This window comes from Balaenoptera ricei, chromosome 20, assembly GCF_028023285.1.
Source record: "Balaenoptera ricei isolate mBalRic1 chromosome 20, mBalRic1.hap2, whole genome shotgun sequence".
Classification (NCBI taxonomy): domain Eukaryota; kingdom Metazoa; phylum Chordata; class Mammalia; order Artiodactyla; family Balaenopteridae; genus Balaenoptera; species Balaenoptera ricei.
Genome location: NC_082658.1, coordinates 8,497,501 through 8,521,486, shown reverse-complemented (window position 1 = coordinate 8,521,486; position 23,986 = coordinate 8,497,501). Strand labels below are relative to the sequence as shown.

The following is a 23,986-nucleotide window of genomic DNA, read 5'->3' as shown; positions in this document are numbered from 1 at the left end:
TAAGAAGATATGTAAGTGACGGCAGCCTGCCACCACAGCTTAGACCTCACTACATGTTTTGGGGTTTTTTTTTTTTTTTTAATGCATTGCATCCTCCAGGAAAATTACTAGCAAAATCCTCCCCCAGTAAATGTGTTTTTGTTCATTTACAAATGTTAGATTCCTGTTTTTAAAACTTAAGACAATTTTTACCTCATTTCATAATACTTGATTAGCGCCCCCCCTTGCTATGAACTACAAGGTAAAAAAACTTTATCAAACAAAAAACATTTAAAGAGAAAGAATGTGCAAATCTTTTCAAAGATTCCATTTCAGCATCACGATTTATTTAAATGTCATTCCCAGACACGTGTGGGGTGGCATATGCTCCCTTTTATTACATAGTAACACATACGCCATACCCAGCAAGAGTCTTTATATGACATATGGCCTAGTAGTTTCAATCAAAGCATGATCGTTCAAAGAGAACAGGGGGAGAAGAAAACACTTACACATTTATAACATGATCACAAGGAACGCGAGACAGACGAACTGAAAAACAACATCTTTGAACAATCATAATCGACAGTACAAGTCTCCCTTATTCCACCAGTTTTAAACAACTAACATCTGTAAACTTGAATACCAACTCTGGCAGATTTAGCAGTCTTAAATCTCTGATTTTCCATCCTAAACATCCTCCAATGTACTGTGAAGATGAGAGCGGGCCTCCTGCACCAAGCCCTACCGCCCAGCCGAGCTGTCTGAGGAGGCAGCCTCCTCTCGCGGGCACCCTTCATCAAATACTTCGGTAGTCAGAGCCCCGGGCTACAATGGCAGCAGCTTCCCACTCCACAGTGAAGAAGGAAACAGTTCCAAAAAACCCAAACATCACCATGACCAGGAGTTGCCAGTGAAGGAGAAGGTAGTTACTGTAGAAAAATGCCACGGCTGCGCAAATGGACTAAAAATAAACAAGACAAAACAGATCACAAAATGCACACAGGTGACCCAGCCGCTCCACAAAGGGCCCCACCGCTCTCTGACCCCAGGCTTCCTGTGCCTTGCACTGCTCCCTGCTCTTTCTGCATCTATATGGCACTTCCTTGGTCACTAGCTCACAAACATGCACCACAAACTCCTGCTGAGAGCTGGGAACAATCAAGTAAGCTATTATTCAAAATAGTATTTTGTAAAAAACAGGAGTTACAAAATAATGTGCATGAACAGTGAGAAACACTCTTGTTATATGTGTATACTATGAATTCTGGTATCTAAGGAAGTCTGAGCCACAGAGAGACCAGAACATAAAATCTCTTATACAAGTGACAGGGCAAAAAAGATCACACTACTCACTGCTTCCTAACTCTAATCACAAATCCTTTTATATATATATATATATTATATATATATATATATATATATAATATATATATATATATATTTATTTATTTATTTATTTATTTATTTATTTATTTTTTTTTTTTTTTTTGGCCACGCCATGCAGCATGTGGGACCTTAGTTCCTTGACCAGGGATCAAACCTGCGCCCCCCGCATTGGAAGTGCAGAGTCTTAACCACTGGACCTCCAGGGAAGTCCCACAAATCCTTTTAAAGGTTGTCCTTGACTTTCATTTAAGAAACATTAAGAAAACAAAGTTAAAGCACTAAAAAAATAGACCCTGCTTTAAACACAATCTGAAGAAGAGGTTACCTGCACAAATTTAAAGACTGCAAAGGCTGGTGCACTGTCTTCAGAATAGAGAAAACCTAGAATACTAAGCAGCTGGGTATTGAAGCAGCTGTCTCCAAGACCCAACAGGAAGCTGCAGAAGATGGCAACTTCTTTGCTGAATAAAACAAAATTAATTTAGAGTGAGCATTAACAATACTTGTTAGAGTTGATTAAAATGTAAAAACAACTCACCCACAAAAGCATTTTACTTTCAAGTTTTAAACACTATGAAACAAGTATGAATAAATACTGGAATTTACAAAGTCAGAATTTACGCTCGAACGCACTCACCTTCGCAGTCTAGCAAACTCTGGTCTACTAACTATTGGGGAAGCAAACACTGTGTGCGGGGCAGAGCTGCTCTTGGACTGTGGATCTAGACATAAACACTCACATCTACAGTGACTTTTGAGAGTTGAGTGCAATAAAATGACACCCTCAAAACTCCTGTGGACACTGTGAGAGAACTGGGTGGCCGGCCCAGCGGGCAGATCAGCCCTTGCTCCTCCTTGCTCTTCCTCGGGGCCCAAACTTCTAGAGATTTCACTGGAAATCTCACTGGAAATTTCACTGGAAAAAGGAGAGTCACTGTACCTGGGTTTGATGTAAGCACTGCTATCAGTTCCTTCAACAGGAGCAATAGGGGCATCCCCAGGCATGTTGAGAAATATTAAATAAAAAGCTATAAAATGCACCAGGATGCCCAACAGCACGACCGGATTCCTACCAAAACGGTTATTCTTGCTCAGCAGGCCGAAGAGGCTGCCACCTACAAAATCAATGAAGTAGAGACCAGAAAAACCCAAGGCCAAGTTAATATTATCAAAATCTTAGCTCTTTGAAAAAATAAATTAAACGGACAAACCAATAGCTAATTTAATCAAAAAAGAAAGAAAGAAAGAAGGCACAAATATAGAAAATAAGAAACAACTGTTGAAACAGAGCTATTAACAGAGCCCCAGGCTACAATGGCAACAGCTTCCCACTCCACAGTGAAGAAGGAAACAGTTCCAAAAAACCCAAACATCACCATGACCGGGAGCTGCCAATGAAGGAGAAGGTAGTTACTGTAGAAAAATGCCACGGCAATGGACTAAAAATAAACAAAACAAAACAGATCACAAAATGCACACAGGTGACCCACACCCCCCCACCCCCGCCAAAAAAAAGTACCAAAAATATGACACAATGGTTTTGAAGATGCAGATTATCAGGCGACAAAGGGCAGTGATCTTTGAGAGACAGGAAACAAATGAGGTGAGGCCCACACCTGCCCCAGCTGACTGAGAGGCTGTGGGCTGCAGGGAGGGAAAGGGAGAAGAGGAGGGAAGGCAGGTGGAGGCCCGCAGCCTCCCTGAGTTGAGGAGACAGAGCTGAGAGTCTGGAGAGATAAGGTGCCTGAGTTCCCAAGACAGAGTATAAGAAAGGACAGCTGATCAGCACAGGACGTGAGTAAATTAGCAGAGGCCTGGAAAGAACCTTCCAAGAGGATTAGAGGTATTAGTGCCCTGCCCTGGGCAGGGAAGAGTGCCTGGTCCCACCAGCCAGACTGGAAATCTTATTATTCACGGGCACTGGGTGTACACAGAAGGGTCTTCCCTCAAGGGTGAGGGATAATTAGCCCTAGTCTGAGCACTACTCTGATCCCGTCCAACAAATTTTAAAAGCAAGACCTAAAAAAAATCATACTGTTTCCAAGTAAATGAACCACATCCAAGAACAAAGCTCAAGAACATTAACAGGAATACAAAAAACATCCTGCACCCAACAAGGTACAGTTCACAATGGCTAGTATCCACAACATTACCAGGCATGCAAAGAAACAGGAAAACAGGACCCATCATAAGTAGACAAATCAGTCAAACACAGAGTTATCACATGACCCAGCAATTCTAGTGCTGGGTTTACATACAAGAGAAATGAAAACATAAGCTCACACAAAAAGTATACACAAATGTTCACAGCAGCATTATTCATAACGGCCAAAAAGTGAAAACAACCCCAATGTCTGTGACATGATAAATGGATAAATAAAATGTAGTAGATCCATACAACTAAATATTATTTGGTAATAAAAAGGAATGAAGTAAAAAATAAAGAAAGAAAAAGAAAAAGAAATGAAGTACTGATATATGCTACACCATGGAAAAATCTTGAAAACACTGTGCTAAGTGAAAGAAGCCAGACACAAGAGACCATATATATAGTATGATTCCATTTACACAAGATGTCCAGAATAAACAAATCTATAGAGAAAGTAGATTAGCAGTTTCCTGGAGAAGGGTGATGAAAATGTTCTATAATTAGATTACAGTGATAGCTGTACAACCCTGTGAATATACTAAAAAACACTGATCTGTATACTTTAAATGGGTGAACCATACGTCATGTGAATTATATCTCGATAAAGTTGTAAAGAAAAAAAAAACAACAACAACACTACCCCAGAACAGTTGCAGATGTCAGAATGAGCAAAGACATTAAAATAATTACTGTAACTGTATTAACATGCTCAAACACACACACACACACACACGCCAGGTGTTGGCCATAAATTAGGGGAGGGGTACCGGTGCCCTGTTAGGAACCGGGCCCCACAGCAGGAGGGGAGCAGCAGGCCAGCCGCTTCATCTGTATTTACAGCCGCTCCCCACAGCTCGCATTACTGCCTGAGCTCCGCCTCTTGTCAGGTCAGCGGCAGCATTAGATTCTCATAGGAGCATGAGCCCTACTGTGAACTGCGCATTCGAGGGATCTGGGTTGCGTGCTCCTTATGAGAATCTAATGCCTGATGATCTGAGGTGGAGCTGAGGCGGTGATGCCAGCGCTGGGGAGCGGCTGCAAATCCAGATCATCATTAGCAGAGAGGTCTGTCTGCACAGAGACCATAATAAATCAGTTGCTTGAAGACTCATGTCAAAACCCTATCAGTGAGTGGCACGTGACAATTAAGCTGCATCTTACGGAGTAGACTGGACATAAGCAACACACATCAGGTGCCACTGTCTCCCATCACCCCCAATGGGACCATCGAGTTGCAGGAAAACAAGCTCAGGGCTCCCATTGATTCCGCATTATGGTAAGTTGTGTAATTATTTCATTATATATTACAATGTAATAATAATAGAAATAAAGTGCACAGTAAATGTAATGTGCTTGAATTATCCCGAAACCATCCCCCCACCCCCCCATCCATGGAAAAATTGTCTTCCATGAAACTGGTTCTTGGTGCCAAAAAGGTTGGGGACCGCTGAATTAGAGAACAAAAATACACCAAAGTCTGCTTTCTCCATAGTGTTTATCGCTGTCTGACATTCTAAGTTTCTGATGTTTTTTATCGTCTGTGTTCTTCCCCAAGAATATAAGCTCCATGTTTTGTTCATACAATGGATTCACAACAAATATTTGTTGAATTGGTAAGTTCCTCATATGTGACACAACACCCAATATACTGCAAGTATTGAACAGATCATTGCTGAATAAGGAATACCTGGTGGTATAATAAAAAGAGATTTGGTCTTTGCCTTGTCCTCTTCTCCTCTCCACTTTCTGGCATGGAGCTCTTAAAACCCTAGGAATTTCTCAGTGAAAGGAATGTCTCTAGTTATCTTAACTAATCCCTCCCAAAGACACCAGAGTTTATGATGATGAGGTGATCCTTGAGGGGGTCTGGAGGTGGCCCTAGATAGTCAGGATGGGGGCTGGTTGTCAGAAGGACCCAGCCTTGATTAGAGGGTTGGAACTTTCAGCCCCACCCCCCAATCTCAGGGGAGGGGAGAGGGGGGTAGAAACTGAGTCCAATCACCAATGGTGGATGATTTAATCAACCATGTGACATAATGAGATCTCCATAAATCCCTACAAAACAGGTTTGGGAGAGCTTCCTGGTGATGACTGCATCCACATGATGGGAGGGTGCCACGCCCAGACTCCATGGGGACAGAGCTTCCTACACTAGGGGCCCTTCTGGACTTTGCCCTATGTACCTCTTCATCTGGCTGTTCATTTGCATCTTTTATAATAAACTTTAACAGTAAGTATAGCATTTTCCAGGGGTGTTGTGGGAACCCTTGAATGTGTAGCCAAGCTGGACAGAAGGGAAGGCAGCCTGGGACCCAGGACTTAACGACTGATGTCTCAAGTGAGGTTGGTCTTGCAGGACTGCACCCTTGAACCTGTGGAGTCCGATGCTAACTCCAGGAGTGTCAGAATTGAACTGTATTGTTGCACATCCAGCTGGTGTCAGAGATTCAGAGAATAAGAAATTCAGGAATTCTAAAGATGCAGATGTAGAGAATGGACTTGAGGACACGGGGAGGGGGAAGGGTAAGCTGGGATGAAGTGAGAGAGTGGCATGGACATATATACACTACCAAATGTAAAACAGATAGCTAGTGGGAAGCAGCCGCATAGCACAGGGAGATCAGCTCAGTGCTTTGTGACCACCTAGAGGGGTGGGATAGGGAGGGTGGGAGGGAGACGCAAGAGGGAGGAGATATGGGGATATATGTATAGCTGATTCACTTTGTTATAAAGCAGAAACTAAGACACTAAAAAAAAAAAAAAAAAAAAATTCAGGAATTCTAATACACCTTCCCGAAGTATTTTAAGAGGAAAAGCTGGGGGCTTCCCTGGTGGTGCAGTGGTTGAGAATCTGCCTGCCAATGCAGGGGCCATGGGTTCGATCCCTGGTCTGGGAAGATCCCACATGCCGCGGAGCAACTAGGCCCGTGAGCCACAACTACTGAGCCTGCGCGTCTGGAGCCTGTGCCCCGCAACAAGAGAGGCCGCGACAGTGAAAGGCTCGCGCACCGCGATGAAGAGTGGCCCCCGCTCGCCGCAACTAGAGAAAGCCCTCGCACAGAAACGAAGACCCAACACAGCCAAAAATAAATTAATTAATTAATTAATTTAAAAAAAACAAAAAAAGAGGAAAAGCTGGGAGAGACCATATGTTTTCTTACTTATGGCTTTGTCTTGAATTATTTGGCAAATGTTTTGTAATTTAGTTTTAGAACAGTGATAATAAAAAAAAAAAAAAAACAAAGACATACCCATTTGTATAAAAGCAAGGCAACAGAAATTCAAGGACAGAGAGGTGAAGTACATTTAAAATTTCTATAACAAACTGATTTAGTGCAAGAACTTTTTTTTTTTAAACCAACCTAAAATTTCTCCAATGCCAATGAAAATGCCAGAAAGTCCAATGAGGCTTTTCTCTTCTGTTCCAAATTTATTTATAGCGCCGATACAGGTTCCATATACACCAGAGAAGAAAGTCAATTCCAGACCTTTAGAAAAAAATGAGATTTAAATTACAGTTGTCCCTAGGTATCAAAATCCACAGATGCTCAAGTCCCATAGTCAGCCCCCATATCCAAGACTCTGCAGCCTCAGATTCAACCAACCATGGATTGGGAAGCACTGGATTTAGTATTGAAAAAAATGCACAGTCTCCCTTTCCTGGTTTTTCTTCATGTCTAGTAGTATTTGAGCTATACATGCATAAAACAAAATTCACACAGGCTGAAACGTTACTCCCCAAGCACAGCATAATTTTACGTGACATAACTGATGACATGGAATTAGCCACAAGATGGCAGTTGTCACATATTTCAGATAAAAGCATACAACTCAAATAAGTGAAGACATCCTTATGTTAAAAATGGTCACTCTACACAGACAGAGGATGAACAGAGAACATAATTAACATAAACTTCTAACAGCAAAACTAAAGTGCCCATTATCCTTATTAATAGCTTCCCAAGGGAACAGGGATATACATTTGTAAGACCAATACCTACTATCCACTTTTGCTTAAAGTCAAAAGTTTTAATTAAACACATTGTCCTAGGAAAAGAAATTCAAAAAATTCGGGTAGAAAATTAGAGCAAATAAGTAGAAGACCTGATTCCCTAATGCTACAAAACCTTAACTGAATTTTGAGGATGTTTAATATTTATTCTGTTTGACCTAAAAATAAGACATTTATACCGATGAGGCACATACAGTTGAACCTTGGACAACACGGGTTTGAACTGTGTGGGTCCATATAGACTACAGGATCCACAGCTGGTTCAATCTGCAGATGAGGAAGCACAGACACAAAGAGCTGACTAAAGTTATATGAAGATTTTAACTGCGGGGGAGGTCAGCACCCCTAATCCATCTCTTCATTGCTCAAGGGTCAAGTGTAAAGGCAAAAGTAATAATTGGCACATTAGAGCAATTTTTACAAGGAAACAGATTTCCTTAAGACCTAAGAGTATTCCACCTATTATCATATCACATTATCACTGTAAGCCACAGAACTCATTCCATTTCATTAAAAATTATCTTAATTCATGCCAAGTTACACAGATTTACTCATGATTATTTTCTGTGGTGTTCTATTTTGCCCTAAAATCACTGGTTGGGATGAACCAGGCCTCCCAATTTTCAAACTCTTGTGTAGAATCCTCCCACACTGAATTTGGGCTGGCCCTATGATTTGCTTTCACCAGTGTGGGAGGGGGTCACATAGCTGCTGAGACACAAGGAGAAATCTGAGACCCAGCTAGCATCAGACCCCTTCAGACACGCAAATGAAACTTCCTTGGAAGTTTTAGCCTCAGTCACCCTTTAACAGCAGCCACAAGAGACCCCGAGACCATCAGAAAAACCATTTAGCTGAGACCAGTCAATGCACAGAATTGTGAGAAAGTAACACAGTTGCTGTTTTCAACCCTTACTGTAATTATGCAGCCACAGAAAACCAAAACCATAATTAATCCCATTACCTGTATAAGCAGTTGTAACGCTAAGAAGGAGCATCTCCTTGGTGACACATAACTTAAGAGACTTTTCTATAAAAAAGGAAAAAAAAATTTAGGAGTACTTAACTAGATTTTAATCAATCAAACAAAAATTCTAAAACATTCATTCAACCAAAACACCTCTTGTCAATAATGCCAATAAACAAATACATTGGGACAGAGGTTAATGATTCAGATCAAAATGGTTAAGGTATGAACTAAATCTGCCCTATAAAAAAAATGTTGATTTCAACTGTGTAAATATAGTCTAGAGTTGTGTTTTCTCTAACACATTCTTCAGCTCTCATGAAAACAAACAAAACATGAAACAGAGAAAAGAAATAGAACCAAACAAAACAACAGAATATTTCAACAGACTTGATTAAAGGCTAGGCTATTAAGAGTCAGCAGTTGGCAAAGTGCTGACTTCCCTAAGGAACGGTCACAGGGCAGCTTTAACACTGGACTCTAGGTCAGAATCAGCAGCGGAGCTCTTTGACCACCAGAAGCTGGGATGCCGCTTCCTGAGATTCTCTCTCTGGATCTGAGGACTGAAACTTCAGTTCTGCCTATTTGTTTCTGATCCCCTTAATGTTTATTTTTATGTTATTCAACTTAGTTGAAATCTGCAATGGAAAATGCGTTTCTAAAAACTGCATGCACATTTTAACTTTTTTGAACCTGCTCACATTTCATAATTTAAGGCCACTTATCTAGGATCCTAAACTAATAGCGGATCCAGATTTTTTAAAAAGGTGGGGGGGGAAACAAAACCAAAATCCACCCCAAATCAGAACCAGCCTGGAAATAAATGAAAGTTCTCCAGTCAAACAGAGACATTATTTGGTGCGGCCAGCTCTGCAGCAGGAGCGCTCAGGCCTCAGTTCAGCCCTGGAGGCGGTGGTGTGGCCCCTACAGCTCATGCTTGGCCTGAGGATCCAGATTTTAGTTCCTATTCAACGGATGACTAGGAAACTCACATAAATCACAAACACTCTGTCCTGAATTTCTCCATATACAAAAGAGGATAGTTTTTTTTTTCTTCTCTAATTTCAGTAAAATAAAGTGAAACTAAAAGCAATAAGACATTTTTACCAATCATTTTCATATACTTCCAGAAAAAAAAACATGATCAATAAAGTTTAAAACAATATTTTTAATTAAAAACATTACATTAGCAAAGCGTATCTGCTTTTGACTAATCAGAAGATTTAGCTAACAAAAAGAAATTTTAAAACGTAATCTAGTATGATGCTATAATGGTGAATTCATGTCATTATACATTTGTCCAAACCCATAAAATGGACAACACCAAGAGTGAACCCTAACGTATGTAATCTATGGACTCTAGGTGATAATGATGTGTCACTGTAGGTCCACTGATTGTAACAAGTGTACCACTATGGTGGGGGACAATGATAATGGAGAAGGTTATGCGTGGGTGAGGGCAGGGCATATATGGGAAATCTCTGTATCTTCTTCTCAATTTTGCTGTGAACCTAAAACTTCTCTAAAAAATCGTTTATCAAAAAAAAAAAAAAAAAAACCCAATATAATCTATTTGCAGAAATCAACAAACTGATCCTAAAATTCATATGCAAATTCAAGGGACCAATAATAGCCAAAACAATCCTGAAAAAGAACAAAGCTGAAAATTCATGCTTTCCAATTTCCAAATTTACAATAATCAACACAGCATTGTACTGGCATAAGGATAGGCATATATCTAGAAATAAACTCTTATATTCACAGTCAATTGATTTTCAACAAGGGTGCCAACACAATTCAATGGGAGAAAGAATAGTCTTTCCAGCAAATGGTGCTAGGACAACTGATCTCCACGTGCAAAAGAATGAAGTTGGACTCCTACATCCCAACATCCATAAAAATTAACTCAAAATGGATCACAGACCAAAATGTAAAAGCTAAAACTAAAGAAGTCTTAGAAAAAAATACAGGAGTAAATCTTTGTGACCTGGAGTTAGGCAAAGCCTTCTAGGACACCAAAAGCACACACAACAAAAGATAAAATAGCTAAATCAGACTTCATCAAAAATTTAAAACTTCTGTGATTCAAAAGATACCATCAAGAAAATGAAAAATCAACCCAAAGTCGGGGAACTAAGATCCCACGAGCAGCATGGCGTGGCCAAACTAATAATAATAATTATTTTTTTAACTTAATTTTGGCCACACACACAGGGACTGAACCTGGGCCATGGCAGTGAAAGCACCAAATCCTAACCACTAGACCACCAGGGAACTCCCTGAATAGGTTCTAAAACTGATTGTGGTGACAGTTGCACAACTCTGTGAATATACTAAAAACCACTGAATTATACACTTTAAATGGGTGAACTGTATACTATGAACCACATCTCAATAAAGTTATTCTATTAAGGAAAATAACTATAATCTAACACCTTAATGGGTCTCTTCCCAGACTTTCTCTATGCTTTTTTTTATTAAAAAGAAATTCCACTATTTATACTATTTTATAATTTATTTTCACATAACAAACATTTTCTAATATTCGTAGTGATCATTTTAATGGCTACAGTAATCTATTGGATAGATGGCTTGTAGTTGAATATTTAAATTATTTCCGGGCTTCCCTGGTGGCACAGTGGTTGAGAATCTGCCTGCTAATGCAGGGGGCACGGGTTCGAGCCCTGGTCTGGGAAGATCCCACATGCCGCGGAGCAACTAGGCCCGTGAGCCACAACTACTGAGCCTGCGCGTCTGGAGCCTGTGCTCCGCAACAAGAGAGGCCGCGATAGTGAGAGGCCCGCGCACCGCGATGAAGAGTGGCCCCCGCTCGCCGCAACTAGAGAAAGCCCTCGCACAGAAACGAAGACCCAACACAGCCAAAAATAAATAAATAAATTAATAAATAATAAATTTATTAAATAAATAAATAAATAAATTATTTCCATTTCTCACTAATATAAACAGTAGTTAAATCTTGGCCAAAATTCTTAATTATTTCCTGAAGATAATCCTATTAGTGGAATTACTGGGGTAAAGGTATAAACATTTTTAAGGCTTTTGATACTTACTGACAAATCATTCTTCAGAAAGTAATACAAGGGCTTCCCTGGTGGCGCAGTGGTTGAGAATCTGCCTGCCAATGCAGGGGACACGGGTTTGAGCCCTGGTCTGGGAAGATCCCACATGCCGCGGAGCAACTAGGCCCGTGAGCCACAACTACTGAGCCTGCGCGTCTGGAGCCTGTGCTCCGCAACAAGAGAGGCCGCGATAGTGAGAGGCCCGCGCACCACGATGAAGAGTGGCCCCCACTTGCCGCAACTAGAGAAAGCCCTCGCACAGAAACAAAGACCCAACACAGCCATAAATAAATTAATTAATTAATTTAAAAAAAAAAAAAAAAAGAAAGTAATACAAGTGTGTATTTTTAGCGTTGTGGTCTTAGGCATGTACCTATGCCCCATATACTAGGAATTATTTATCTTTTGAAATTTGATAGAAAACTTAATTTGCATTTCTTATACTTAGCTTATAATAATTCTTTGTTTATAAAATAACTATTTTCTACTGGAGTGTTTATGCTTTTCTTATTGGTTCATAACTATCATATACTGTAAATATTTTCCCTGCCATTTTAACTCATTAGATTTTGAGAAACTGAAATTTTATATTTTAGGTAACCAAAGAGCTTTCTTTTTTTTGTTAATTTAATATTATTTTTTAAATTTATTTATTTATTAATTTATTTATCTTTGGCTGCACTGGGTCTTTGTTGCTGTGCACAGGCTTTCTCTAGTTGCGGCGAGTGCGGGCTACTCTTCATTGTGGTGTGCAGGCTTCTCATTGCAGTGGCTTCTCTTGTTGCAGAGCACGGGCTCTAGGCGCGCAGGCTTCAGTAGTTGTGGCTTACGGGCTCTAGAGCACAGGCTCAGTAGTTGTGGCGCACGGGCTCTAGAGCACAGGCTCAGTAGTTGTGGCGCACGGCCTTAGTTGCTCTGCGGCATGTGGGATCTTCCCAGACCAGGGCTCGAACCCGTGTCCCCTGCATTGGCAGGTGGATTCTTAACCACTGCGCCACCAGGGAAGTCCCCCAAAGAGCATTCTTTTCCCTTACTGTTTGACAGACCTGCGTGAAAGGCTTTCCTCTCCCAAATTAATTTCTTACAGTTACTATTACGGTTTCATTTAATCTACCTGGAATTTTAGTGTAAGACTACATTTTTTTCCATGCAGTCAGCTGTCTGGCCTTGCTTTTTAAGACTATTTTACTGTATTCCATATTCCATTGTGGGTCTAGACTTCAGTTCCACTGCTCTTTGTATTCCAATGTTTTCAAATGGATTCATAACAGGTTTTGATATTTATTAGGGAATGTTCTTTTAAAAAATTATATTGGCTACTGACAGACGTTTATTCTTCCAGATGAACTTTAGGAACCTTTCATCAGGACCAAAAAATATATTTAAGAAAATTTTATTGAAATTTTCCAGAATCGCATTAAACATATGCATTCAGCTGAGGAATTAAGTGCCTTTTAGATAAGCAAGAACCCTTTCTGTACAATACCTACTATGGCACCAACTCAAGGAATGTCATGATTAAATAATAAATGAACCACCGGCTCACAGACTAAAACGCTTGGACATTCTTTTTCCTTTCTCTCTTTGCCTTCGGCTTCCTTGCCGCCTCATAACGTCACATTGCTCCCTAGCTGCCAGGAACCATCACCTAAATTTAAATTTTCTTGCCCTATAGCACCTCATATGCCTTGTCTTTTTTGGCCGCTGCCTTCTTTCTCTCCATTCAAACCTGACAGCCCAGTTTCTTATTACTACCGAACCCTACACCAAGTAACCAACCAGCTCCGTGATAAAAGGCATGAGGCCCTAACTGCGTTAGTGTCTCATTTTACAGAGAAGTTGAGGCAAAGTTTGTACAACTGCCTAGGAAGGACATCCTGAGTCTGGTTAATATCAAGAGACATCCAGAGAGGGGTTCAGTAATAGAGCAGGGGGGCTGCATCAAGCCTCACCAAGGCTGGACGAACCATCCCACAAGCCTGAAGCTCATCAGCCTCCCTCTGCCTGACTCCATGTTCACCAAAGAAGCCAACGTGGCTTTCTAGGCCTCTGATAACAAGAAAGGAATGCCCTGTTTGACCTTGGGTAAACGATTTCTCTAAGCCTCAGTTTTCTCTTCTATAAAATGGAGATAATAATACGTGTGTGTTACATGATACTCACAGAATTGTCGTGAGAACAAAAGAAAATAAAGCACATCAAGAGGTTTAGTCAGGAAGAACCCTCAACAGATGAGCGTGATTGGCCTTACGCGCTACTGGGTCACCCCAGCTCCTGCGTTGCTCTGAGGAGTGACAAGCGATGCATGAAGAAATGGTCTGTGTCCTCACTTCCTCGGGTAAACTCCTAACCCTCTGCCTCCTCCTCCTCAGGCCCCCCTCACACACGTGCTCAGGTAGGGCACGGAATTATCCTCTATCCCTCACACCCCCCACGTTACAGAGATACTTATTGAGAAGACTAGCATATTTCAGAGCGGCACACCTGGAAACATGAAAATACTGGGGTATCGTCAATCCGAAGTTACCAGGGAAAGGGGGAAAGGCAAATGCTGAAGTTGTTCCTGAACAGTTCCTGCATTTCAGATACAGAAAATACTTACTAAATGCATCTACTGCCTTTGTCATATTGTTCTGGGCAGACCTGAAAAGATAAAAAGAAGAAAGTTTTTCCCCTGAAAATGGAGAAAGAGAACAAAAATACTATCACATTTTCATTTAAATCTGTAAAAGCTCTGTCCTCTACGTGGTCTGGCAAACACTTTCAGTGGCCTCAACGCTCCCTGCTCCAGGGTGTCCCTTCATGACCCAGGTCCTTGCTTCAGAGAATGATATGGTTAAAGTGTCACCTGGGTGGCTCTTTATTAACCGTGGAGCACAATTCTCTCACATTAAATTTATGGCACAGAGTCTTGCATGTCTTTTTCACAAATGATACTTCAGGCAGGACAGAAATCTCCTCTACGCTGTTTCCAAACTGTAAAAATAATTTGTGAGGGCTCAATCTTCCACCACTCCAACTATGTAAAAACTACTCTGTGGTTCTTCAGTGTTAGAACTCTTGAAAAGCATCGCCATCATTGGCGGTACGGGGTTGGGTGCGATATCATCTATGGGTTAAAAACGTGGGCTTTGAGGCTGAGTCCTGCTTTGCCACTTATTAGTTGTGTGGTTTTAGACAAGTGACTTCATTTCTCTTTCATTTCCTCATTTATAAAACAGGGACACTATCACTTACCTGTAAGAATTAATTGAGATAAAATAACTTAAGTGTAACTATTTATAAGGTTAGGGTAAGAAAGTTTTTAAGACATTACATTTCTTACCCTACCAGCCAAGTCTACTCCTCCTAGATCTTTAAAGGATATCATTTACAAACAAACTGAAAAAAACAAGAACAACAAAAAACAAACCTAAAGGAGATCTAGTTGACTTAAATAAATAAATTACTAACACAAAAAAGGTAGTTATCTTCTAACCAACAGGAAAACTTTTTCCCCCACCATAAAAACTCATGCCTTCCCTGGAAGCAAATACTATGTAAATGCCATTTAATGACAGTAGCCTCATCTAGTACTTGGACAGGATCAGGTGTGGATTATACTATTTCACATTCAAGGCCCCAAATAAGTAGAAACTGATTTGTACTCTACAGACTATTAAAATATAATCAACTCAGCTACTATCAGCTGCAAATCATTCAAAGTGGATTCCACAAAGTGGAATCCTTTAAAATCAGATCCTACTTACTTCCTCAGCAGCTTCTAATCACACCAAGAATAAAATCCAAACTCCTGCTGTATCCTTATGTAATCAACTCTCTGTCTGCTGCACTACTCTCACAGTACACTCCTACTTGCACTGTGAGAGGCCCAGGGGCCTCTGGCATTCCTGGTGCCCACCACACCCCTTTCCACCCCTGGCATCTGCTGCAATGGCCATCAGTAGATCTTCACACCTTCTCACCTCCCAGCTCTCCACCACCTCCCCCTTTCTCACTGCCTTCTAGCACTTACTCTGCTACTTTCTTACAGGGTATCATCTACCAGCCCCTCTACAATTAAGTTACATAAAAACAAGGAATTCTCTGTCTTGTTCATTACTCCTTCCCTCCCCTTTAGAAGATGGCTGGCACATGGTGCTATTTACAGAATAAAGACACAAGTTTCAAGTTTGGAAGACAATTCAGAAACAGAGAATGCTAAAAAAGGCTAAGTGGTACCCCTCAGCATTGCACCTTATGACAGTTATATGATCCCTTGTCTATCAGAAAAGTTCCTTGAAAACAGGGACAGGTTGTATTTATCTTCACAGCACCAACACCTAACGTTTGCTGAATGAATGGGTGTTTAATTTTTGTTGAATTTGTGGCATTCATCTTCATAGACCCCTTCTCCAATATCCATTGGTTTGTGCTTAAAAAAATATGTACATGGTACATACACACATAAATGTATACTTATATAAACACGTCTTTTTTGCTCTGAACAGTGCAAATTTTGAATGCTTAATGATCCTATGACTGGAGAATTTTATGCCCTTTTTGGGCTTTAAAAAGGCAGCACAGAAAGTTCGATGCAAAATTTTTAACAATAGATAAAATGCTTATAAGGCAAGCTTCACAATTTTATCAATTCACAAAGCAAATCAAGAGTGGCAAAGATTTCTCATTCCCCTTTCTTCAAATCCAGATGATAACCTGCAGAGAAATCATCTGTGATGTTTCAATCAGTTTTACTTATAATTGAAATAGGTCCCTGCTTCTGGTGGCAGGGTCTGGGGAAGGGGAGGAAGGAGCCATGTCTTGCCTCGAAGGTGGCAAGAAGCAGCCCCTGAAGCAGCCCAAGAACCAGGACAAGGAGATGGATGAGGAAGATAAGACATTTAAGCAGAAACAGAGAGAGGAGGCCTCAGAGAAGGGCCCCTGGCCAGAGGTGGAATTAAGAAATATGGCCAGGGCTTCCCTGGTGGCGCAGTGGTTGAGAATCTGCCTGCCAATGCAGGGGACACGGGTTCGAGCCCTGGTCTGGGAAGATCCCACATGCCGCAGAGCAGCTGGGCCCGTGAGCCACAACTACTGAGCCTGCGCGTCTGGAGCCTGTGCTCCGCAACAAGAGAGACCGCGATAGTGAGAGGCCCGTGCACCGCGATGAAGAGTGGCCCCCGCTTGCCACAACTAGAGAAAGCTCTCGCACAGAAACAAAGACCCAACACAGCCATAAATAAATAAATAAATAATTTTTTTTAAAAAAGAAATATGGCCAAAAGTAAACTGTTCTTTGTGCCTGAGGCAATGATGGTCCTTAATTCCATTCCTGTTTAACCATCTGGATTTCCCAGTCATAACATCTGTTGCCACCTACAGCTAGAATGAAGTGTTGTTTTGGAGCCTATTGTACATTTAAAAATAAACTTTTTTGGGACTTCCCTGGCAGTCCAGTGGTTAAGACTCCGCGCTTCCACTGCAGGGGGCGCGGGTTCCATCCCTGGTCAGGGAACTAAGATCCTGCGTGCCGTGCAGCTCGGCCAAAACAAAAAACAACAACAACAAAAAGTTTTGTTAAAAAAAAATAAAAGAAATAAAAGAAAAGAAATATGCTCAAGGTAATTCACAATTTTTAGAAAAACAGGACTATGTAATTGTTTCCCAGTAGGGACTACATCGGGGGAAACTACCTGCACAGGTTAGTGCAAAATCCAGAGCATGGGTATAACCACGGCTCATCTACAATGACTGCTGATGGCCCTGCCACTCACTTGTACCACATGATCGGAAAATTTTAGGGCTGATTCCAAGAAACAGTAACTGAGGATTGTTTTCTATATAACTTTACGAGCCTATATCCTCACACATTAAAACACATGAGATGTCTGCTGAATTGAATGAGGAAACCGAGGCGTAGAGAAACTCAGGGGAACATTGCTACTGTCCACGGTCACACAGCTGGTGACCTGGGATTACACTTAAATCCCCCACAAACCTTTTCACTACCTTCCCCGCCTCTGTCTACCTTCCTTTCCCTTCCTCCTCCCTGACAGCTCCCCTTCATCTTCTTTCTCTGCTTATTTGCTTTAAAACTTTTCCCTCATGTCTGCCCAGCACTGGATTATCAGTTAGGGCTATAAAAGGCTGGTAATTCCTAGACTAGACCTACTCAAAATATAGTTTAAAATAGAAAGGAATGTTTCCAACTTCTTACTCGTTGACATCCAGGTCCTGGTCATCAGAAGATTCATCTTCTCCCAGGACATTTTCAGAATCTGGCTTCCGAATGAGAAAGAAGAGAACTGTCCCCACAAGGCTAATCACTGTCAGGGCAATAAACACTGTCCTTCGGTCACTCTCTAGGGAGAAAAAAAAAAGACGAAAGTAGATAGTACTGGCCATACAAACAATTCCAGAGTTAGTATTATGTTCAGTACTATGTTTGTTTATGACCATCAACACACTTTGTCATTAAATTTTACTTTACTGCATCAGTAAAAATCTAGGACAAGGAGAAAAATAAGATACATCCCCCTTTGTCTTTCAGTCAGAGAAATACTAATAAGCCAAAAGAAAAACAGCACAAGAACTTAATCATACTCTTTTAATCAAAGAAGGGAACAGACAAAACAACTGAATTAAAAAAAGTCTTCTGACAACTGACTAGTCTCCTCACACAGAACATAACCTTCTCCCACACTTTGAGATGCTGCTTGAAGCGCAGTCATAAACTGTAGTCTTAGTATAATAACATAATCCAAGGGAAAAGATTACTAAAAGCTGAAATCTGAGAGGACTTAGGGTACCACGGTTCACTAGAACAATTTGAACAAAGCAATATGGGGTATTTTCGTGGAACAGCTATTTTGCTTTGAACTTGTCTGAATAAAGCACAGTGAATAAAACAAACCTGATATTTGAGTTTTCCCTTGCCAAGCAAAATATATGTAGAGATTTCCAAAGAACAAGCTGGGGGAAGAAAAGGAGGGAGAGGATATTGGGAAGTTATTTTCATATTTATGGGTTTTGAAATAATTTTTCCATTACCTGTAAAAGAAGAGAAAGAGAGGCCTACATAATTAAAGAAGTTCTCTACCTGCCCTAAGTCATTTAAAAACATCAACTTCACCCTCTTTCTGAAAAACTCAACTGAGCCTGATGGAACTGTCTCCTTCCACATGAGAGAAGCCTGATTCAGACCGTCCTCCAAAGACCTGACTCACTGTGAAACATGTGACTTATTGAACTTCTGGAAATGACTCCTTGGAAACACGTTTACCCTACCTCTAAAATCCTATATTTTAAAGAATCAGTGAAAAAAACAATCTATGATTTAGTTATCTGCATCTAATCAGATACTTTATTTAGTATTTTCCTAGGGAAGAAATCATTCACTTACACTCCAGTTTCAGAATATACAATCTCTTAAGACACCGTCTGCATTTGTTAAGACTTATCATGGCCAAAATTTTAGGCGTTTAGGATTCATGAGGGTAAATCCTCAGGACAGATTCCATGACAGAATGACTGTTGTTGCTTTTTACTTAGGAAATATATAATATGCTGTGTCGTTATAGAGTTAGTCTCACTTTAGAAATTTAATTGTTAACAGCTATCAGGTGGTATAGCTGGGTGGGAAGGACATGGCCTTTGGAATCCAGATGATTGGATCAGTTAACTTTTAACTAAGCCTTTGTTATCTCATCTGTAGAATGGAGCTAATACCTTCTTATCGCAGGGGGTTGTGAGGATTATTGAAATTCAAGAGCCCAGTAGTACCTAAAGTATAGCAGGTGCTAAGTACATTATGGTTAATATTATTTTCCATTTGCTAGTCATAAATTCCAACGAGGTAGGTCCATGCATTTTTAAGTAATCCCATAAAATTTTAAATCTCCATCGCATGTACCTAGGAACTTAACTCACGTAACAAGAAGATCTGAGTTTTCAACACAACTAGGGTCTAAAAAATGGTGTGACAAAAAGAATGATAGGAAAGATTGAGCCATAAGGATTATTACCTAGATTGTAAGAGTGCCCAGAAAATTCCACTGTTTCTCCCAATAGTGTGCTCATCTGAATTTATTGTCAGGCAGTTTCCTTGTGCTGTCCAAAGTACTAAAATTCAAACCAAAAGTTTATCAAGGGAATGAAATCATTTAGCTTTATATATTAAACATATAAACAATACTCTTAGATAAAACCCGGAAAATAGGGAAAAAAAACATCAAAATACTTACCAGCAGCTGCAATTCCAATGAAAACAGAGGCTGTGTAGAAGGACCAAGTGAAAGGCTGGATAAAAACGGCAATGTACATGCTAAAATATAACAGGTCAACGTATTATAGTCAAACAATACCTGAAACAGAATGTCAATTATGCCTTCTAGGAATCAATTCTGAGGGATCTCTTCTTTTAAAATTCAGCCTGTAGGATTTCCCTGGTGGCACTGCCACCTGGTCCAGGAAGATCCCACATGCCGCGGAGCAACTAAGCCCATGAGCCACAACTACTGAAGCCCGCACACCTAGAACTCTCTAGAGCCTGGAGGCACAACTACTGAGCCCACGCGCCGCAACTACTGAAGCCCGCGCGCCTAGAGCCCGTGCTCCACAACAAGAGAAGCCACCGTGAGAAACCCGTGCACCACAATGAAGAGTAGCCTCTGCTCGCCACAACTAGAGAAAGCCTGCGTGCAGCAAGGAAGACCCAACACAGCCAAAAAAAAAAGAAAAGAAAAGAAAAAAATTCAACCTGTAAAGGGCTTCTCTGGTATTGGAAAAAAGGGGACAAATGTGACCTGTCCATTTCTTAACTTACTATTTCAAATTTGTGAACTGAGACATTGAACAAAGGTCTGCAATTGGCCTCTGCCAACAGCTCAGTACACAGTGGGACTGCAGTTCTATAGCCCAGAAGAAAAGTTCAGTTATTTCGTTTTAATTCCCATCAGTCAACTTGATACAAAATAAGATTATTTCATGAGTTCTTTTCAACTCTTGTAGAAAAAGGTTTTTGGATACTATTTTTATTGGTGGTAAAATGAAAGCAAATATACACAAATTCCATCACATTAAAACAATGGTATCCCTGAGTGTCACGTAGAGAACCAAATCCCTAAAATACTTCCTATAATCTATTCAATCCGAGTCAGCAAGTTCTTGTTAAAAGTTTACTATGTGCTTGAAAGAAGCTGAAGGTGTTCTAATTAAATGAAAGAAAATTGGACTACTCACCTGTAAAATAAACCACTAGCAAACATAGAGAGTTGAGGTCCTACAATGGCAACCACTGATGGTGTAATCAAATTTGAAGCAGAGAACACTCCATAAATAATTGCCATGCTGCACACATAACACACAAAAGGAAAAAAACAACACTCTTGAAACAGTCTCAAAAGATCACTTTTTCAAACCTACTTAGTCTATAGTTTATTTTGCAATAAGTACTCATATTCTTTAGTCAGAATTTATAATTATATCCTTACACTGAATGTCATATTAAAGTTTTCACTTGTACAAAACATTGAAGTCTTGTCAAATGTTTCTTTGAATCAGTCTGCCTTAGACAAAATGGTTTTTAATGTACCAGTAAATTATAATAGCAGCTAACACAGCTCTAAGAAAAACATATTATTATCCTCATTTTATGGAAAAGAAAACTGAAACACAGAGGGGTAAGTAACTTGTCAAAAGTCCAGCTGGATAGCTGGTCAGTGGTGGAGCCAGAATCCCATATCTGGTAATCTGATTCCAGAGGCCCTAGTCAACCAATCTGGTCTACAAATTTAGCCTACAACTCCTGGCAACGGCATGAAATTTCACTGCTATAAATAATCACATAGTTATAACTTGCTTAAACCAGAATTTATTTAACTCAACCTAACGGTCTCACTTGAACATTATTCAGCTACTGTAGACCTGGCCCCAGTATGTATGTCTTGTAGCAAAGTGTGCCTAAAATCATTTCAAGAGTCATTTATAAGCCACTATTTATAAATCCAAGTAAATTATTCTTTGGCTTTTATGAATCTCTCAAATATCAAATGTCCTTTCATTTGTTCTTTACAGTATACATGAAGACAAAACATTACAAAAAATTGTGGTATTATTATTAATCACTTGAAAAAATGGACATTAGCATCCTTTTACTCTCAATTATCATATATAAGGTCAGATTTAGGTTAGGTAACACAGAACCAAATAAGAAGAGTTGGGGGGTTAGGGGGGAAGGGGTTGGCCGCAATCTAGTATTTAACCATAGAGAAAGTAAGAAATTTGTTAGTGTTTACATACAGGTATGTATTACATTCCCAACTTCAACCACAACGTACTAGTGACTTATGAAGCTCTTTTCACTTCATTTTCTCCATCTGTAAAATTGGCACTAAACACCTTAACAAAAAGCTAAAAGCTCCTGATGACAATATATTAATAATTACAAAATCACAAAACAGGAAGACTAAATATTTCGACAGTCATATAAAACATCCTCTGTTTAGGACTTGGAAGATGTAATTATGACAATACCTGAGTACTTATTAAATGCCAGCCACTGTGCGAAGCGCTTTACACGCATTGATCTGAGCAAGGAAACTGGGCTCATAGAAGCAACTTCCTAAGATATCGCAGTAATTAAGTTTTGAAGCCAGTATTTCAAACCCAGTGTCTAATTCTATATGAAACCTAAACTCATCACCTTCATCCTATTATGTTCTCCTAAACAGTCTAGATACAGAAAAGAAAAAAAAATCACTAATAATCTAATTACAACACGTTGTCTGTGATTTTGATGAAATTAAGCAACATCTGTGATATAAAAAGTAAAACCAATCATACAGTACAATACCTGGTATAGCCACTGCCGTGAAAATCTGTGCTATTTAAGCTCCTGATGACAGTTTGCTGTGTGGAAGATAAAACTAATCAATAAAAACGTTTTGTAATTGCCCTCACCCCAGAAAGTCGCTCTCCAAATACTAGGAATAAAGTAAAAATTCAAGATGCCGAATACTTAATAGTGAAATTCTAACACGAGAGAAGAGAATGGACTACAGAACAGAAGGCAAACCAATGAGAGGCGGGGGGGGAAGGGCGAAGACCATCTGTAACCAGGCCTTAGGTTTCTTCCCTCAACTCTCCAAGTACTAATGTAGTCCTTAATATAAATAAAAAATAAAATAAATGGGTCAGCATACAAATCCCAAATAAAGTAAGAGAAATAAACGACCCCAACAAGAAACGTCTGCCACATGAAATCAAACCTAATCATGGAAAACGAGGAAGCGTAGGTGACAAAATAAAAGGTGCAACTTAAGCGCATTATTAGACATAACGTTGATTATCATTTTTGGAATGCATTATGATAAGCACTTCAAAGGAGGAAGATCAAATTCCAACTCACCGCTACATTTCCACAAGTTTGAAAGGCGGTGAACATAAACATAAAGGCAATTCCTAAAATAATGATGTTGAAAAGCTTTTTAGATTCCGGGGACATTTTGGCTCAACTCTGCCAAACGGTCGGCAGCAGCAGAGTGCAGTCAGCTCTCCTCGGGGGAACCCACTGCAATCCTGGGAAAAGAAATGAGATGGTGAGAGGAGGAGGCAGATCCAGGAGCAGGGCAGCCAAGGTGTCAACTTCCAGGTCTTGGAATAGAATGCCGGGCTTAGGGTGAAGTTCTCCCCACGGGAATAGTTAGGACATTCCTAGGACACGATCCAAGTAGGGAAGAGCCCAACACCCGGAGAAGCGCCAAGAACGTTGTAGCTGCAACTTAAGGGGCCCGAGAGGGGGATTAGGGCCAAGGGCCAGAGGCAGCGGCCAGCACGGCCCCGCCCTCCCTGCCCTGACTCACCGCAGGTCAGGCGACCCGGTCACCTGACCGCAGCCGCGGCACCGGCCGCTGGGCCTGCTGGGAAATGTAGTCCTGGGCGACCCGGGACACGCAAGCGCGCCGCTAAGGCTCCCTCACCCGCTCCAGGGGAGCGGGGCCGACCTCGTGGGCTCCGGCAAGGGGTTGGGGCGGGGGGTGTGCTAAAAAGCGGAACCCAGCGAAGGAGACAGGAACTGCGGAAGGGGGCCTGCAGACGCGGTCTGAGGAGGCCGGAAACACAGAGGGGAAAGGTGAAGGAGTATGCCCCACGACAGAGGCGGGGCGGACGTCCGAGCAGAAAAGCTGCGTGGAGCTTAGAAATTGGCATGAAAAGAAGGCGGAGCCCAGTAGGGGAGCACCTCCCTTTCCTGCCGTCACTGCGCGCTTCGCAGCCGGAAGGAGCGTTTCGCGGGCTTTCCAACTGCCGGCAAATCCCGCTCCCCCTCCCATCGGCAGTGACTGCGCGCTTTTCGACCCGCCCGCCGGGCTCTGCGCAGGCGCGCCGGACAGGGGTGGGGCGCGAGGCAGGGACGTTACGGGGCGGTGCGA

At 41.0% G+C, this 23,986-nt stretch overlaps 1 protein-coding gene across 2 annotated transcripts; it reads right to left on the bottom strand.

Moving 5' to 3' along the window:
• Positions 1-304: 304 nt before the first annotated feature.
• On the bottom strand, positions 305-23,802 carry MFSD11 (major facilitator superfamily domain containing 11). 2 transcript variants are annotated; one of them, XM_059908176.1, is made up of 14 exons: positions 23,420-23,802; positions 22,966-23,135; positions 22,411-22,466; positions 20,799-20,906; positions 19,802-19,881; positions 19,583-19,679; positions 18,472-18,530; positions 17,776-17,920; positions 14,179-14,219; positions 8,494-8,559; positions 6,880-7,005; positions 2,309-2,483; positions 1,694-1,829; positions 305-943 (listed from the first exon to the last, which is right to left on the bottom strand). In XM_059908176.1, the coding sequence occupies exons 2-14, from the start codon at positions 23,059-23,061 to the stop codon at positions 779-781; spliced, it is 1,350 nt and encodes a 449-aa protein (XP_059764159.1). In that variant the 5' UTR covers positions 23,062-23,135; positions 23,420-23,802; the 3' UTR covers positions 305-778. The 2 variants fall into 2 exon arrangements, with proteins under 2 accessions (XP_059764159.1, XP_059764158.1); XM_059908175.1 differs by lacking the exon at positions 23,420-23,802 and having other exon boundaries at positions 22,966-23,410.
• Positions 23,803-23,986: the final 184 nt, after the last annotated feature.

Bases quoted from the DNA above. Each gene is read 5' to 3' on its own strand.
- MFSD11 (XM_059908176.1), bottom strand. From the start codon at position 23,061: ATGTCCCCGGAATCTAAAAAGCTTTTCAACATCATTATTTTAGGAATT. The intron at 19,680-19,801 runs GTAAGTATTTTG...TTTGAATTTTAG, and splicing joins CATTGGAATTGCAGCTGCTG to TACTTTGGACAGCACAAGGA. The intron at 2,484-6,879 runs GTTGGTTTAAAA...TTGATTTTGTAG, and splicing joins TGGCATTGGAGAAATTTTAG to GTGGCAGCCTCTTCGGCCTG.